The sequence below is a fragment of the Lolium rigidum genome, chromosome 1 (assembly GCF_022539505.1).
Source record: "Lolium rigidum isolate FL_2022 chromosome 1, APGP_CSIRO_Lrig_0.1, whole genome shotgun sequence".
NCBI lineage: Eukaryota > Viridiplantae > Streptophyta > Magnoliopsida > Poales > Poaceae > Lolium > Lolium rigidum.
The window spans coordinates 14684532-14700133 of record NC_061508.1 but is presented as its reverse complement, the minus strand read 5'-3'; the positions used below and the strand labels follow the sequence as shown (position 1 = coordinate 14700133).

The 15602-nt window shown below is 45.1% G+C and overlaps 2 protein-coding genes and 1 pseudogene across 2 annotated transcripts; 2 read left to right on the top strand and 1 right to left on the bottom strand.

Moving 5' to 3' along the window:
- Positions 1 to 1541: 1541 nt before the first annotated feature.
- LOC124684958 (protein REVEILLE 6-like) lies at positions 1542 to 5908 on the bottom strand. Its single transcript, XM_047219217.1, has 9 exons — positions 5706 to 5908; positions 4987 to 5044; positions 4568 to 4691; positions 4311 to 4472; positions 4112 to 4216; positions 2902 to 3011; positions 2623 to 2682; positions 1942 to 2039; positions 1542 to 1842 (listed from the first exon to the last, which is right to left on the bottom strand). Exons 1-9 carry the CDS (start codon positions 5834 to 5836, stop codon positions 1827 to 1829), a joined length of 864 nt encoding a protein of 287 aa, XP_047075173.1. The 5' UTR covers positions 5837 to 5908; the 3' UTR covers positions 1542 to 1826.
- Positions 5909 to 6490: 582 nt separating this feature from the next.
- LOC124684957 lies at positions 6491 to 12641 on the top strand (annotated as a pseudogene).
- A 390-nt stretch (positions 12642 to 13031) lies between these two features.
- On the top strand, positions 13032 to 15196 carry LOC124667805 (septum site-determining protein minD homolog, chloroplastic). The gene is made up of 2 exons (XM_047205051.1): positions 13032 to 13518; positions 14490 to 15196. The coding sequence occupies exons 1-2, from the start codon at positions 13032 to 13034 to the stop codon at positions 14927 to 14929; spliced, it is 927 nt and encodes a 308-aa protein (XP_047061007.1). The 3' UTR covers positions 14930 to 15196.
- The last annotated feature ends 406 nt before the right edge of the window (positions 15197 to 15602 follow it).

Below are 15602 nucleotides of genomic sequence, written 5' to 3'. Positions count from 1 at the left end.
ATTGTTAACCTTGAAGGAGCTTGCCCTATCTCTTGATTCCTCCCATAATTCTTGAATCTTTTTGAGGGAAAAGAAGGAGAGAAGATCTAGATCTACTGCTCCACCAGTTAAAATCTTCTCTTAGTGAGGGAACTTACTAGATCTAGATTTTGGAGTATTTTGTGAATTTCCTCCCTTATCCCCCCTACAAGGTTTTATAGCTTTGTTGGAATTTGTAAGTGAAGGATTTGTGCACTTGTGTTCTTGCCATTGCATTAGAATTTGTAAGAAGTTTTTAAACCTCCTATTCACTCCACTCTAGGCGGCATCCTTGGTATATTAGTGAATCTCCATTTCTCATTTTCAATATGAGAAGTCGAGTCCTCAATGGATTCGTCACGTGAAGGAACAATATCCAGTAAGAGTCGAAGTTAGCAAGAGCATCACACGGTGAGAAGCTTTACTTTAAACAATCTAGTGATTATATCATCATCCGCATCATTATCTTCATCCAATATTCTAGAGAGATAAGAGGTGAGATCACATTAGCTTCTTTTGCCATGAGGAAAAGGTCGAAATTTTTGGAAATGGAGGAGTCCTCCTTCACACCTCTTGCCATGAGACAAGTGTCGGGACTCTTGGGGATGGAGGAGTTCTCGGAGTAGTCCTTGCTGTGGTCATAGGTGAATAGTGACCTAGATTCGGCAAGAGCCAAATAGGCCACACCCACAACCTTTCCCTCATCCCTGCTTTCTTCATCGAAAGTATATGTGGCAACAACAAAAGCTTTGCCTTCGCTGCTCCTTGTATCCCTTATTGATAGGATTAGGCTTCAACCTTGGCTTAGTTCCCTTCTCGTACTTGGGCTTGTCTTCTCTTTTCTCACAAGGACATTGGGTTGCTTCATCACAATTTGTAACAAGTTCTTTTCTTGTCACTAGGGAAACTCATACCAAATTTGTGGAAGGGATCAATATGAGAAGAGTTGAAAATATTTCATAGACAACCAAATTTTTGGCTACCAACCAAACGAGCGCCAAAATATCATGGTCTACCAAATATGCCCTAAAAGCCAGCAGGACTGGACGGTCGAACCCCGGTTGCAAGGACCGGTCTAGACCAAGCCGGTCGGTCCTCCCGCTGGTAGACCGGGCTAGGAACTAGGTGTCCAACCTCAGCTCAAAAGGCATCATCTCCAAAGCACAAAACCTGTAACTTCTTTTTGATGTGAAATTGATGTGGTAGGATGTGTATATTTGGCTATGGCAACATCCCCATCAAGCTCATCAAAACGACCCCTCTTGATAGTGTGGTGTTTTCTATTGACTCAAACATAAATAAAATAGGAACAAGAAAAAACACCAGCACATCTTCTCGTCATCGCCATTAACTAAAATAATGGTTAAGGATAAAATACCCTAACAATCTACCCCTTTTTGGTTAACAATGATAAACTGAGATAGTCACATAGATGAGCTTAGACGAAATGTTTTCATATAAGATATTAGACAAGCTCCCCCATAGGTATGCACCTAATGCAAAGCGCAACAAAACAGAGCATGTATAGCTCTCCCAAATCTTTAGAAAACATGAGTGGTATAGCAACTGGCTGGGTATCAACTAATATTCCTTACAAGGTACCACAGTCTGCTACTACAATAATGACATGCCAGACTGATCAAATACATAGTTAGAGCAAATCAAATCCCAAAGTTAGTGTTGAGATCACTACACAAAAACTATGTACAATCATATAAGACACTACGACGTGTGCCTAACGGTCCGCACTCAAGCATCTCGTGGTGCACCTGAGTCTAGAGCCCCCCGCTTCAGTTCCAATATTTTCCTCATTTTGTCGTTACCCTGCACAGAGATTCACATGTTTAGCGAAAAAAGCAATATTCCAAGTGTCGACCACAGGTGGGAATTATTTGTTACTCAGAACGAGGAAACATAAATTACATCAGTGGAAGCTGAAGAGTGTGAGTTGAACCCAGATCTCCTACGCTTTCATGCTTGACTTGGCCCACGCCGACATCATGCGACGAGAGCAACCCCCTCTGCAACAGTCAGCGATATATAGAAGTTGAGTTGGATTCCAAAAAACACGAATCACAAACAACCAGAGTACACAAGATGATCTGACAAAGCATAATTCAAGCCATTTACTTTGCAATAATAATGAAATCTTGCCAAGAATGCACGGATTCTGTTAATATGCAGTATGGAGTGGAACGGGACATCATGTATGTTCAGTTAACAACAGTCATAAAGAGAATCCATAAAGCTAATGAATTATTACTACAAGTTGCGAAAGAATCATTGTGCTAAAACAAAAAATTGAACACAATAATTGTGACACTAATGGGATCATTGGACCAAAATGTGAATATTACTCCCCCCGATCCATCATAAGTGTCGGAGATTTAGTACTTCTTCCGTCCATAAAAGAATGTCTTAGATTTGTCTAAATTTGGATGTATCTATACGCTTAATAGTGCATAACTTTATAATATAAGAAGTAAAAAAAAGTAAGTCTTAGTACTAAGTTAGTACAACTTAGTACTAGATCTCTGACACTTATTATGGATCGGAGGGAGTAAAACATTTAGAATATAAGAAGTAAAAAAAGTAAGTCCTTACATGTGCCTCAAAGTTTGGGCTGGACAGGTTCATCGATAGATTCTTCATCAGTACTAGTACCTGGATATTAGACCATAAAACATCATTATCAGTGAATATAGAAGTTATGTAACAAAAGCCAACTCCCTAACAGTAAGTTCCACCTATCAACATAATGAACAAAGTAAGCATCTGCGTACACAAACAAATGGCCTGCCTGCCATTGATGTTTGCAGAAAGTAATACTTTTTAACAGGGCATATGAATTAATTATAAAGGGGAGATTAACAAATGACATACTGTTTCAGCATCAATAGGATCCATCTCTTGCAATTTCTGCAAATGTCCACTTGTTTCAGGATCAAATACGCTTCCAAGAAAGTTGTATACTCGAGCAAAGTCTGGCATGGCTGCAAGTTCACCAGAATAAACATGTCAGAATCAGAATGGATACACCAAAAACAGTAATTAATATCAAGGCCATCAAAGGGTGACACGAAATAACAGCGCGCCACTCCATTTTCATATTGTAACAAGATAATAACAACACTTATCATCCACACATAAAGAACATTATGGTAACTTGCAGAATCTGAAGGACAGAACAAAGGTAAACCAAATGCAGAAGGCTTAACAGAGTTAACCAGCTAGAAACAGACTGACACCACAAGCTGAAAGGCTCATTCAAGAGTAACTGAAGTTCTCGCTAAGGAGACCAATAGGCTGTTCTTTTTAGAAAAAAAACATGATGTAAGTGTCTTGAGCTTGTTAGTCAAAATACATTACACATCTCGTAAAACATACACATTTATGAGGTTGCTAAAACAGTGACAAGAAAAAGGGATATCTGCACAACATGTTAAAAACAAGATGCCAGAGTCAGCAAGTCATGGAGAGGCCATAGCAATAATCACTTGAGCTAATTCCTTTTTAGAACTAAATTCTAAAACATACACCACAAGCTCAAAGGCTCATTCAAGAGTAACTAAATTTCGCTAAGGAGATCCATAGGCTGTCCTTTTTTAGAAAAAAAACATGATTTAAGTGTCTTGAGCTTGTTAATCAAAGACATTACATATCTCGTAAAACATACACATTTATGAGGTTGCTAAAACAGCGACAAGAAAAAAGGATATCTGTACAACATGTTAAAAACAAGATGCCAGAGTCAGCAAGTCATGGAGAGGCCATAGCAATAATCACTTGAGCTAATTCCAACCACTTTTTTGTGAGCCAGCACAATATCAAAATAGGACAATATGAGGCTATGAATCAATACGGCAAGTTTAGCTACAATTCATTCATTTTGGGATTATTTTTCAAATCATGTTGCCTTGGATGGGCTATCGAATTAGGATGTGCCTGATTGGGCAGCACTTTAACAAGTGGAACGGAATTTGCATATATCATGCATTCCCATTATACCTAACATAACTAGTTGAATCCTAGCATTGAAGCAGAGTTGCCACCATAGCGTTGCTGTTTGTATGCTGTATAAAAATAGGCTCACCACGCAGTGCTGGAAGTACAATTTCTTGCCCAATAGCGTCGGAAGTTGGCCAAATTCCAGATTGGCTCTCTATGCTACTAGAGCAATTATTAGCAGCGGCAAGATCTGTTGCATCATTAAGAAGTAAGCACTAAGCAGCAATTGCTGTAAAAACATTGAGCACACATATGGAATTCACAGTGATAAAACAATCATAAACCTTCTGGAAGCGTTGGGCTAAGACATTGGGTAATAACATTGTCGCAGGAAGGAAATGCGTCGTTTGCACGTGGGTTTGTAGCAACAGCTGATGCGTCCATAGGCAGAACACATCCGTGCTCGATAACACCCGAAGCTTCTTGTGGCAAGATAGCTTGAGCGGCTGCAGGATCCCCAAAATATCAAGTCAGGTCTTATTTATGTATTAGTACTAAAGTTCTGTTTGTGCTAGTCAGACGCAGGGCGGAAAATAGTCACCCTTTTTCGAGGCTTTATGCGGGTACGGATGTGCCGCCTTCCTCTTTGGCCTAGGTGGGGGCAGATGTTCCCCTGTCCCATTCTTCTGAACCTTCAAAAAGTACTTCTGCGCATGGCTCCTAATCTGTTAAAATAATTGCTTTTAGATCATCGCACAGTTTGTCAGACACAAATAGTAAACAATGAAACATTTCAATGTAGTTATGCTTATGGAAGTTCGGAACAAGTCATCAGTGCGCATGCTATAAAAAAAACTTATAATTACCTTGTACGAGAGAAAGCAGATACAGATTCTAACCAAAATACAGTTGAAAAATTCATATCAGCTGAACACATTGGTTTATTTTCAAAGAAATAACCAAAAAACGTAAACAGAAAATTGAAGCAATAGTTGAGGGCAGAACAGAGCACATATGTACCTGTATGACTGTCTTGGAGCCAACAAATGCTTCAATCTTTCTCCAATCACGATCGAACCTGTAAAAACACAAAATCAAACAAATGAATACAGCGAAGGAGGATAGCCATTTCAGTGGTCACAGTAGCTAGAGAAGCATACCGAAGGTACTAAAGCACTATTTTCTTGTGAACCAATTTAGATCATGTATGTATACCCAAATCTAAACGTTCAGTTAAGCCGACAGCTGACTGTTGGATGCCCGTGCCATTCAATCCAGCGCAAGTTCACAGGTTGAAACCGCACAGGGCAACACTGGTCAGATGCATGGTGGCTGACAACCAGATGGAAATGATCCACCACAGTATTCTCGGGAGATGAGGTCCTACTTCCGGCCGAGCAACAGCCTCAACCAGGAGCAGAGAACACCCTACAGACAGACGAAGCTCACCAACTCGCCGGGTGGGTCCCGTCAGGATTCAGACCAGCCGGCCGTCTACAGACGAAGCTCACGAGCCGTGATCCGAATTCGGTAGGTGCTCTCGCTTCGTCGCGGATCTAGAGCAGGCCACGCGACACCGAGCTCGATCCCAAGAACCCAGAAGGCAGCAGGGGATGAACCTTCAGCTCAGCTTAGAGCCTTAGACTGCGTCGATCGGTTGCTCCTCCTCCGGTCTGAAGTCTGAAGTCCGAGCTGAGAAGTGGAGCCGAGCATGTAAGTATGGCGGGCGGGTAACTCACATGTGCAGCGCCTCGAGGAACCTGTCGTGCTCCGGGTCGGTCCAGCTCTCGCGCAGCTTCGTGATGGTGTAGGGCTTCCTCACCCGCGCCTCCTCCTCGCCCCCTCCGCCGTCCAGCGCCGCCGCCATCATCGCCGCCAGCGCAACCAACGATCTCTCCCGCTCGAGCTGTGGAGTAATGGAGAGCCCTGCTGCGTGCGTGGCCGCGTGGGGAAGGGAAGACGAGAGCAGAATGACGATGACGTGCCGACGCCCGGCTGCTCCTGTCCACGAGTTCTCCTCTGTGACACTGACGCCGCGGGCCCACCTCCGCTGGACCGGACCGCGAATGCGCGGAACCTCGAGGGGCAAAACGTGAAACAACCAACCACCGTCTTCTCTTCTCTCTCCCTCGCCATCATCCTTCATCCCCGTTCGATCTCCTCTCTCGACCCCGGCCAATCGGAGCAGCGAAACCCGCCACCGAACCCGCCGCGCCGCCGCCCGCGCCCGCGCCCGCCGCCGGACTCGCGCAGTCGACCGCCGATCCACGCGCCGCCCCAGGTACGGCTCGATTTCCCGCCTCGAGCTCCTCAGATTCGCCTCGGACTCCTCCTTGTCCATTCCCACGCGGCCTGCCTCTGATGCGGGTTTCCGCTTGCGATTCCGTTGCAGGAGGAGGTGCACGAGGTTCAGGGTTTGTACCAGCTGAATCCGTCCCGCGCGCGTGGCCCTGGAGTGGAGGATAGGGGGAGCTGGTCTCAGTGTGGTGTGAGATGAGCTAGATTTCGAACTAGGATGATGCTCGTGGCGGCCGCGATTTGAGCCCTCGCGCCTCCGCCCTTAGCTGGTTGCTAGTTCTAGAGATTTTAGCCTAGCCTAGTAGAGGCTTCTGTTGCTTCTGTTTGCCGGTGGGGACGATGAGCTCCGAGCCGCCCCCAGGGCAGCCCAAGTGAGTACTGTATATATAGCATGCCCTGTGCTCTCTGTTACTACCACTAATCTGCTAGCCTGCTTCTGCCTCGTGCGACCTGAACCCTCATTTGATTCGCTGTTTCTGCGATTGCGTGCGCGCCTGCAGGAACATGAGGACAGTGTACTCGAGGGACTTCCTGATCTCGGTCGGCGAGTCCGACCGCTGCAAGCACCTGCCCCCCGGCGTGGACCTGTCGCTACTCAAGTACGCCAATTGTATTTGCACCCCTTGATCATGCATAACTGCCATATCCTTTTTTATGCTGTCTGCGGGTTTCGTGTGCTGACAACAGTCTTGATCTCTGTCTGCGGTGCAGCGAGCTTCAGGTGGCGTCGTCGGTTGCGTTCGAGAAGAGCAACAACAGCAAGGGCCCGTACGCGACGCCCCTGGGAAGAGCGGATGGGTCGGGGGCCTACTCCTACTCGTCGCGTGGCGGGAGCTCGGGAGGAAGGTGGGATACTCGCTCCACGGGGTCGAGTGACCGGGAAGGCGACTTGCCTGACCGTGAGTTGTTAGCGCAGGGTAAGCATGTGCGCTTTCCCTGATAAATTTTGTTCGATGTGCCCTTCTTTATATGAGCATCCTGTGTTGGTGAAACGGTATTTGTCTCGAGCCCAGGAGCTTGTTACTTTGCGTCCCGAAAGAGAAGTTTGCTAGTTTGCATTTAGGTAAATACTAATACTCACTGAAAAATGTAAACAGCTGAAGGTCAATTGGTTACATCGTTCAAAAAAAGGAAGGTCCATTAATTACATGGCCATACTGATTATTAGTTAGCCATAATAATTCACTCTCCTGTGCATATTAGAGTATTAGACATGCCAACTGTTTTTTCTGTGGAACTGATTCTTTTCCTGCAGATAGGCGTAACGGAAACCAATACAAACGCACTTGGCAAAATACAGAACATGATGGCCTACTGGGAAGTGGTGGTTTCCCTAGACCCCCAGGATATGCTGGGCAGCTGGCACCAAAGGATCGTGGCAATGTGCCTCAGCCAAACAGGACATCTGAACGCTATCAGCCACCACGCCCTTACAAGGTTTGAGTTTGGATGCATGTATCCATCCCTCTTTATCTTATAGATCGTTAACCTATGGAACATTGCTTAGTGAATGTGTTACACACTGTGACAGGCTGGACCCCCTACGCGGAAAGATGTTGACTCAATGAACGATGAAACGTTTGGCTCTTTAGAATGCTCAAATGATGATAGAGCAGAAGAAGAAAAGAAACGAAGGGGTCAGTATCTCTTACTGCTACATATAATAGATATGTTGCTTCCGCTGTAGTCACCTACAGTGCCTGACACAGATCTTCTGTGCAGCATCATTTGAATTGATGAGGAAAGAGCAACACAAATCCCTGCAAGAAAAGAAGAGTGGTCCTGATACTGAGAAAGGAAATCATGGTGGTGATATCATGTCGATGTTACAAAATTCTACTGACAGCTTAGGTCCTAGAACTAATACTGGGAAGCCAGATGGACGTGCAGCGTCCACAGTTTATCAAGAAGATACCACTAAAACACCTTCAATTCTACCAGCTCCAGCGGCGAGGCCACTTGTCCCACCTGGTTTCTCAAATGCATTTGTGGAGAAAAAGGTCCAGTCCCAGACGTCCAACATTGCACTTGAACCAAAGGTGCACATCTTGACTTATTTCAGTAATATAAGTAGATGCTACCAAATGCATGCAGTTACTATGTAAGTACCAACACTGTACCATATAGTTGCTACCCGGTTTTGTTAGGAAAAAATAGTTTATTGAACCATCACATCGCCATCTTCCCGCTGATCAAAGTTTGTTGGTCTAAAAAGTTCAGTTGATTCATTGTAGGGTGTCAAGGTGGGATCCCGGTGGGATTTCACTTAGTGTATTTTGCCTTTTCTAGTTCAAATTCTAGTGTCAAAATTTACAATACAAAAAGTAAAATGCACTACAAGTGGGACTTAGGTGGGATCCCACTTGACACCCTAATTCATTGCAGAGTTTCTATACATCATGTTAGGATCACCGTGCAGTGAAGTATGGAATGAAATACTGCTGATAGTTTTTACACGTCTCTAATGGATTTTTACCTTTTAAAAATCTTATGTTGACATGAGTGGAACATAAAACACAATTAAGTGGTGATAGCAGGCGAAAAAATATTTCCAATTTATTATACTCATGTACTGATGTGATATTGTTCTGTTTTTCGCTGTCACTAGATTGATGTGTTCAATCAGGATAAAAGGAACAACACTTTTTGGATTCTAGTGGTGGCTGTCTGTAGCAAAACATGATAGCAATATATTATCCGCCAATGCCATACTGTTCCTTAATTATGTTTGCACTTTGTAGGCCCACACTGCTGCTAGGGTGGATAAGATGCCCAGTATTCCACAATTTGATGGCCAATTAGAGAGAAACCAGTCAGCAGCAGAGCCCACCGCAGGCAACAGAAATGAGAAGGGCATCTCTGACAAAATTGGTGTACATCAAAAGTACACTCTTCCATCTGGAGGCATTAGCTCTTCAACTGAATTTGCTTCTAAAATTTTGAAAGGGACTGAAGATTGGGAAGTGGATGCAATGGACAAGTATTCCATTGAGAAACAAAGTATGTCAAAAAATAGTGGTTCAGTTAGAAAGGACAGTTCGATCTCAATCTTGGAAGAGTTCTTTGGCAACACATTGTCAAAAAGCGGTGGCAATCTACCGACATACATTGAGGTATGGCAACTAATCCTTGTTTTCCTATGCTCACTCTTTACTTTTCTACATGTGCGGATGCGTTATGTCGATCTTTTTTATCTCTGTATACAAGCATTAGATACTCACATATTATTGTATTAAAGACCATTTTGTGTCCATATGACCTGTGACATGGACAAACTTTATCCTCTCAATATAAATATGCTGTTGATTGAACTTGCATCTCTGCAATTTATATCTGATTTTGTTAAGGTATTATGCTGTTCATGTTGTCATAAATGCCAGTAGGTTTTGCTCGAATAAGATATCTTTTTCTGTGCCAATATAAACATTTCTGTTTCTGAGAATGGATGGCTATGGAGACATTTTTTTTTGTTAAATTATGTGAGTCATCTACATGTAGTGTTTAATGTTGATAGTCCATGGTGATTTAACTGTATAGACCTTTTACTTTAGATGTCATCGTACCCACATCTTAACCTGTTATGCACTTATATTGAAAGTAGCCTTTGGTGGTCACAGTGCAGAAGTGAAAATGTTTCTGGTTCTTGCCACGTTGCTGCAAGTTGCTCCAGTAAGACGAAAGTTACAACTTTGTTGGGCACTCAAATATCTATTAATTGCCGTCTGTTTATTCTGGCTTTGCCGCCTCTTGCAGAGTCAACAGCTGAATACAGATGCCGATATTATGGTCTCGTCTGTACCAGAATCATCCAAATTTGCTCGCTGGTTTCGTGATGAAGGTATCCTATTTCATAATTGTGGCTTGTGCTATATGTCATTTCTATATTATGTATCACTTCTAGGATCTAGAATCCTCATGCCAGGAAAACTGTATAACAGAAGTAAATTCTGTGGACATACCCCTTTTTCCAGTAGCAAAATGCATGTTATGTTAAAAGGCGTATTTACAGTTGTCCTTTTGTTCTACATTGTTGAATTGATAATCTATTATTTTGATGGTTTTGCTTTTGTATGTCCTGTAGATTCAAAACCTTCAGAAGACTTATCATCAAAGAGCCTGTTCTCCATGATTGTCAATAATGAAACTCCAGGCCCACAAAACATAGCTCGTGGCCCATCTTTATCTGATGGTGCTATCCAGAATTTATCATCAAAAGTACCTACTGATAAGTTCGATGCTTCATCAAAGCTCCTATCATTTACATCTCCTGCACCTGCTGGTGCTATTCGAGAACAGCACAGCCATGGTGGTATCCCAGAGCCAGTTCTAGTTCCAGTTCCAGTTCCAGTTATGATGACATGTGAGGATCTTGAGCAGGCGATGCTGGCACAGGTTGGTAGCAGCAGTTCTACTCAGAATAATGATGTACATAAGCATCATGCTGTTTTGGATGAGCCAACCGCCAAGCAGAAAGTTGCTGTAGACAGTCATGCATCACATCCTCTTCTATCATTACTACAGAAAGGAACTGATAACAAGGGTTCATCTCCATTTGGATTCCACATAGGATCAGCTACTGAACCACAAAGTTCTGATGTAAATGTCATGACCAATAGCGGGAGATCTGGAACTATTCCAGTTAACAAAACTGAAACTGCCCCTGCTTCAGGAAAGAGTGTGACATTGGAAGCATTATTCGGTGCTGCTTTTATGAATGAGCTCCATTCGACAGATGCACCGGTTTCTATTCGGGGATCTGGATCTAGTCATGAAGGATATTACCCTGGTGAAGAGGCTCGGCTCTTCAATAACAATGAAAATGGAGCTGCCCCTAAAGAAGCAAGAACTGGTATAGAGTACCAGAATCCATCATTCTCTGGTCCAAGTCAGGGTACTAGCTTTGACAGGAAAGGCTCAGAAATTTATCTGCCTGAGGAAGACAGTTTGTTTACGATGAATGACCCTTTCGGTGCTCGAAAGCCTGATATTTTGCCGTCACTGAGATCCAGTAGGGTTGAGGTGCAAAATCAGGAGAGGGCAGTTGATGATCTTAACTATAAGCTTCAAAGCCTTGTATCTGGTGATGTAGAACACCGTCAAGTACTTGGTCCTGATGCTCTGGGGTCCCACCCCCGTGAACAACGTTTCCAGACCGAGTCTCAGAATCTGTATCACCTTCTGCAGGGCAGGCAACCAGCACTGGCTCCTCGTCCTATGCTGGATCACGCTGGTAGTAGGAGTCAACAAGGCCCATTTGACATGCCACAAGCAGTGCGGCATGATCCCCGCCGTTCTTTCCCAGCTAATATGAATCCTATGCAACACACTCTGAATGCTCCAGGGGTCCCTCATTGTAGATCCATCTGCCCATCATCCTATGCTTCAGCGAATGCCTGGGAGTTTTCCGGCAGAAGGCTTGCCGAGGGGTGTTCTTCCATCTCAGCCCATGCATCAGGTTGCTGGTTATCGACCTGAGATGAACAATGTAAATAACTTCCATATGCATTCTCGCCAGCCCAACTATGGAGACTTTGGATTGATGCCGCCAGGTGAGAAGCCTGCACAAAATCATTTTCTACTTTGTGTTTACGTGCAATTTAACCTGCCACTATTTGGTTCGTTGCAAAGTTTTGATGGTCAGAGACACTGTCCTGCTATGAGCGAGTCGACGATCTGATCTCTTTTCTTACATTGCACAAAATTCACTCATTAAAGGCTTGCCTGAATTGTTACGAATCTGAATTTTGATGACTCACATATACTGGTTGACTGAAGTGGAATTCTGCGTCTTTTTGGTGGTCGATACACTCTAACCCTTTGTACATGTGCGATTCACTCACGTTATATTTCTTTCCATTGTGTATAGGTCCATCGGGTCCAGCAGTGAGAGGGAATCACCCAGATTCCTTGGAGAGGCTGATGCAGATGGAGCTTACAGCCAGATCCAAACAGATTCATCCAGCCATGGCCGGCCCTGTACCCAGTGGCAGCATATATGGGTCTGAGCTTGACATGAACTCGGGATACAGATGATGGAAGAAGAATGACTGTGTTGTACCCGTTACCCAAACCACCATGTTCTGTGTCCATGAACTTGTGTTCGCGTTTGCGTCGCCATGCCCGGAGTCGTGTGGTTGCTACAAGATAGCCTGTCGGAGGGGAGTTTCAGCCGTGCTGGTGTATGATGTATGTAGTACTTCCTGTCTGAAATGGTTGATGATGATCTGTAGTGAAAGGAGGGAAGGAGGGAGGATATATTGGGTGCTGTCATTGTAGCAGCCACATCTGTACTGTGTGTCTGTGTCTGACTATTTGTTTTCAGTTTTGTATAAATGCTGTCCTGCTAAAAGAAAGAATACCAAATTAACATTTCTGCATTTTGTGTCCCTGCCCCAGTTCCTGAAACCGAACTTGGTGATGTTTTAGCTGGTTGTGGTAAAATGCATGTTTGTATCAATCATTCACATCAACTGTGACAAAAAAAGTTGTGATATAAAGTTTAAGTATGATTAAGAAACTAAAATGTAAGACAGTTTTGCACGATATTGTTTTAGCAAAACAAAGAAAAATGGTGTTAGTATTTTTCTTGTATTGTGATGGAAAAATAACATTTTTTTCCCTGTAGTCTCTGAACTCTGTGAAGTATCTTTGGGGAGTGAGAGCACAAGTGGCACTGTAGTGTAGTGTACTGTTTTGGTGTCAGCCATGGTCGCGACCGCCACCACCTCCTGAGCTGAGATCCCCAAACCCTAGCCCTAGCCGCACCAATGGCGTTCGCGCCGCGGCTCCTCCTCCCCACTCGCCCCCCCGCGCCGGCGGCGGCCTCCGCGCGGCACAACGGCGGGCGCACGGCGCCGGAGCTGTCGGGCCCGACCCCGCGGGTGGTGGTGGTGACCTCGGGCAAGGGCGGCGTGGGGAAGACCACCACCACGGCCAACCTCGCCGCCTCCCTCGCGCGGCTCAACTTCCCCGTGGTGGCGATCGACGCCGACGCGGGCCTCCGCAACCTCGACCTGCTGCTGGGGCTCGAGAACCGCGTCCACCTCACCGCCGCCGACGTGCTCGCCGGCGACTGCCGCCTCGACCAGGCCCTCATCCGCCACCGCTCCCTCCAGGGCCTCCACCTGCTCTGCCTCTCCAAGCCGCGCTCCAAGCTGCCCCTCGCCTTCGGCTCCAAGACCCTCACCTGGGTCGCCGACGCGCTACGCCGATCCGCCACCCCGCCCGCCTTCATCCTCATCGACTGCCCCGCCGGTCAGGCCTCCCCTCCCCCAGCTTCCTATAACCTCCCGTTTGCCTCAACGAATCCATGTTACAATTGGTTCATCGTGTAGCTCCATTGGTCATTCGTATGATTCTACTGTGATGCCTATACTGCAAATGTACTTCTATCAATTTCTCGTATGTTTCTACCATAATACCTACACTCTAGTATCGGTTACTTGCACGAAATGGAGAGTGCGGCCCTCGACTTGCTACGACGAATCATACATTTGCAGGAACTGCCTAGTATGTTGTCTGTCAGTGTCGCGTGCCGGTTAATTTTCTTGAGGAATGCAACCAGTCATTGGGATGCTCATGCTGTTCTTGCTTGTCCCTCCCTAGATCACAAAGATTTCAGAGCCGTTCTGATAATACTAGTGCACACTTATGATAAGGTGTGTCAGATTTGTTGAATTTGACCCACTTATTGTGCTGTTTGTCGCTGCTATTCTTCGCTTAGTTTGCACGAGGAGTGCAGCCAGTGATTGGGATGCTTTTGATGATCCCTTTCATCCATATTGGTTGCCCCAGATTATAAGGAGTTCTGATCCAGGATGTATTATGAATCTCTGATTACTCTCATGATGCTAGTGCATACTTATGATATGATATCTTGATTTATCAAATATGAGCCATCTGTCTGTATGAATCTGGATTCCTCAGATGTTAAAGCCAATTGTAGAGTTACTCTTAGATCAATCTACCTGAGTTGCATTTCTTACTGATGTTTCGAAGCACTCTAGTTTCAGTGCTTGTATTCGTCATAGACATCTAACTGACTGCGTAGTACTATCATGTATACCCCCATTGTGACTGAACTTTTGCCATACATACTTTGCATCATTGCCAGTTACAGTTATACAAGAAGTTTGGTTGCCAGCCATACAATTTAATCTTGTTCCATGCAATTGCTTGAAACGTGCACCTTCAGGCTGCTGAACTTGCTTTTGCCTCTTGTTTAGGTGTTGATGCCGGGTTTGTCACTGCCATTGCCCCAGCAGAAGAGGCGGTGCTCGTGACCACACCTGACATCACGGCCCTCCGCGATGCTGACCGAGTCGCGGGGCTGCTGGAGTGCGATGGCATCAAGGACATCAAGATCATCGTGAACCGGGTGCGTCCCGACCTGGTGAGGGGGGAGGACATGATGTCTGCACTCGACGTGCAGGAGATGCTAGGCCTGCCCCTGCTGGGTGTGGTGCCGGAGGACTCGGAGGTGATCCGCAGCACGAACCGTGGCATGCCGCTTGTGCTGACGGACCCGCCCACGCCGGCGGGCCTCGCCCTGGAGCGGGCTACATGGCGGCTGGTGGAGCGGGACGCGATGACAGCAGTCATGGTCGAGGAGCAGGAGCGGCCCAAGAAGAAGAGCGGCTTCTTCTTCTCGCTCTTTGGTGGGTGAAACTAACCTCCTGAGTTGGGTTGCTGGGGTTGTGTATAGGGCTGTAATTGGGAGGAGACACTGGCTGTTTTTGGTGCTGTTTTGCTTTTGTTCTAGCGTAGCACGATTCATTCGACGAGAAGTCATTTTTTTCTTTCTTTTCAGAATTTGCTCTGAACTTTAGTTAGATTTAATGGATGCTGTTTTTGTGTTTCCAAATTCCGTTGTAACTTCATCCTCTATTTCCCCCGACTTAGGAGAAGAAAGTAAAATGGGTTTCTATCATTAGACAACTGGAGTACAACACCATAATCAGTTCTACAAATCCCATATCTGTGCTCCTTTCGAATATCAGAGCCGGTTGTGGGGGTGAAGAATGGCCCAGGTACACATAAACTTTACAGAAACACTTTCACCTACTAAGAACAATACAAGAAGTTGTGGGGGTGAAGTATTCAGTTATCCGGTTGAAATGGACATTCGGTACATAAGATGTACTACCTTGTACTAAATCTAAGTCAATTAAAATGGACATTCGGTACATAAGATGTACTACCTTGTATTAAATCTAAGTCAATTAAAAAGACCGGCGGGAGGAGTTGGTAGGGACTTTGTCGGAGATTTTCTTAAGTCATCTCAGAAAGAAAATTGCCATTGGTTGCATTTTTTTTTGGGGGATTGTTAGTTCTTAGTA

What these genes read in the sequence shown, in the direction of transcription:
- LOC124684958 (XM_047219217.1), bottom strand. Translation starts at nt 5,836, where the DNA reads ATGATGGCGGCGGCGCTGGACGGCGGAGGGGGCGAGGAGGAGGCGCGG. An exon ending in TAGCCCAACGCTTCCAGAAG is followed by an intron (nt 4,217 to 4,310) that starts GTTTATGATTGT and finishes ATGATGCAACAG; the next exon opens with ATCTTGCCGCTGCTAATAAT. An exon ending in ATCCTATTGATGCTGAAACA is followed by an intron (nt 2,683 to 2,901) that starts GTATGTCATTTG and finishes TCTAATATCCAG; the next exon opens with GTACTAGTACTGATGAAGAA.
- LOC124667805 (XM_047205051.1), top strand. Translation starts at nt 13,032, where the DNA reads ATGGCGTTCGCGCCGCGGCTCCTCCTCCCCACTCGCCCCCCCGCGCCG. An exon ending in CCTCATCGACTGCCCCGCCG is followed by an intron (nt 13,519 to 14,489) that starts GTCAGGCCTCCC and finishes CCTCTTGTTTAG; the next exon opens with GTGTTGATGCCGGGTTTGTC.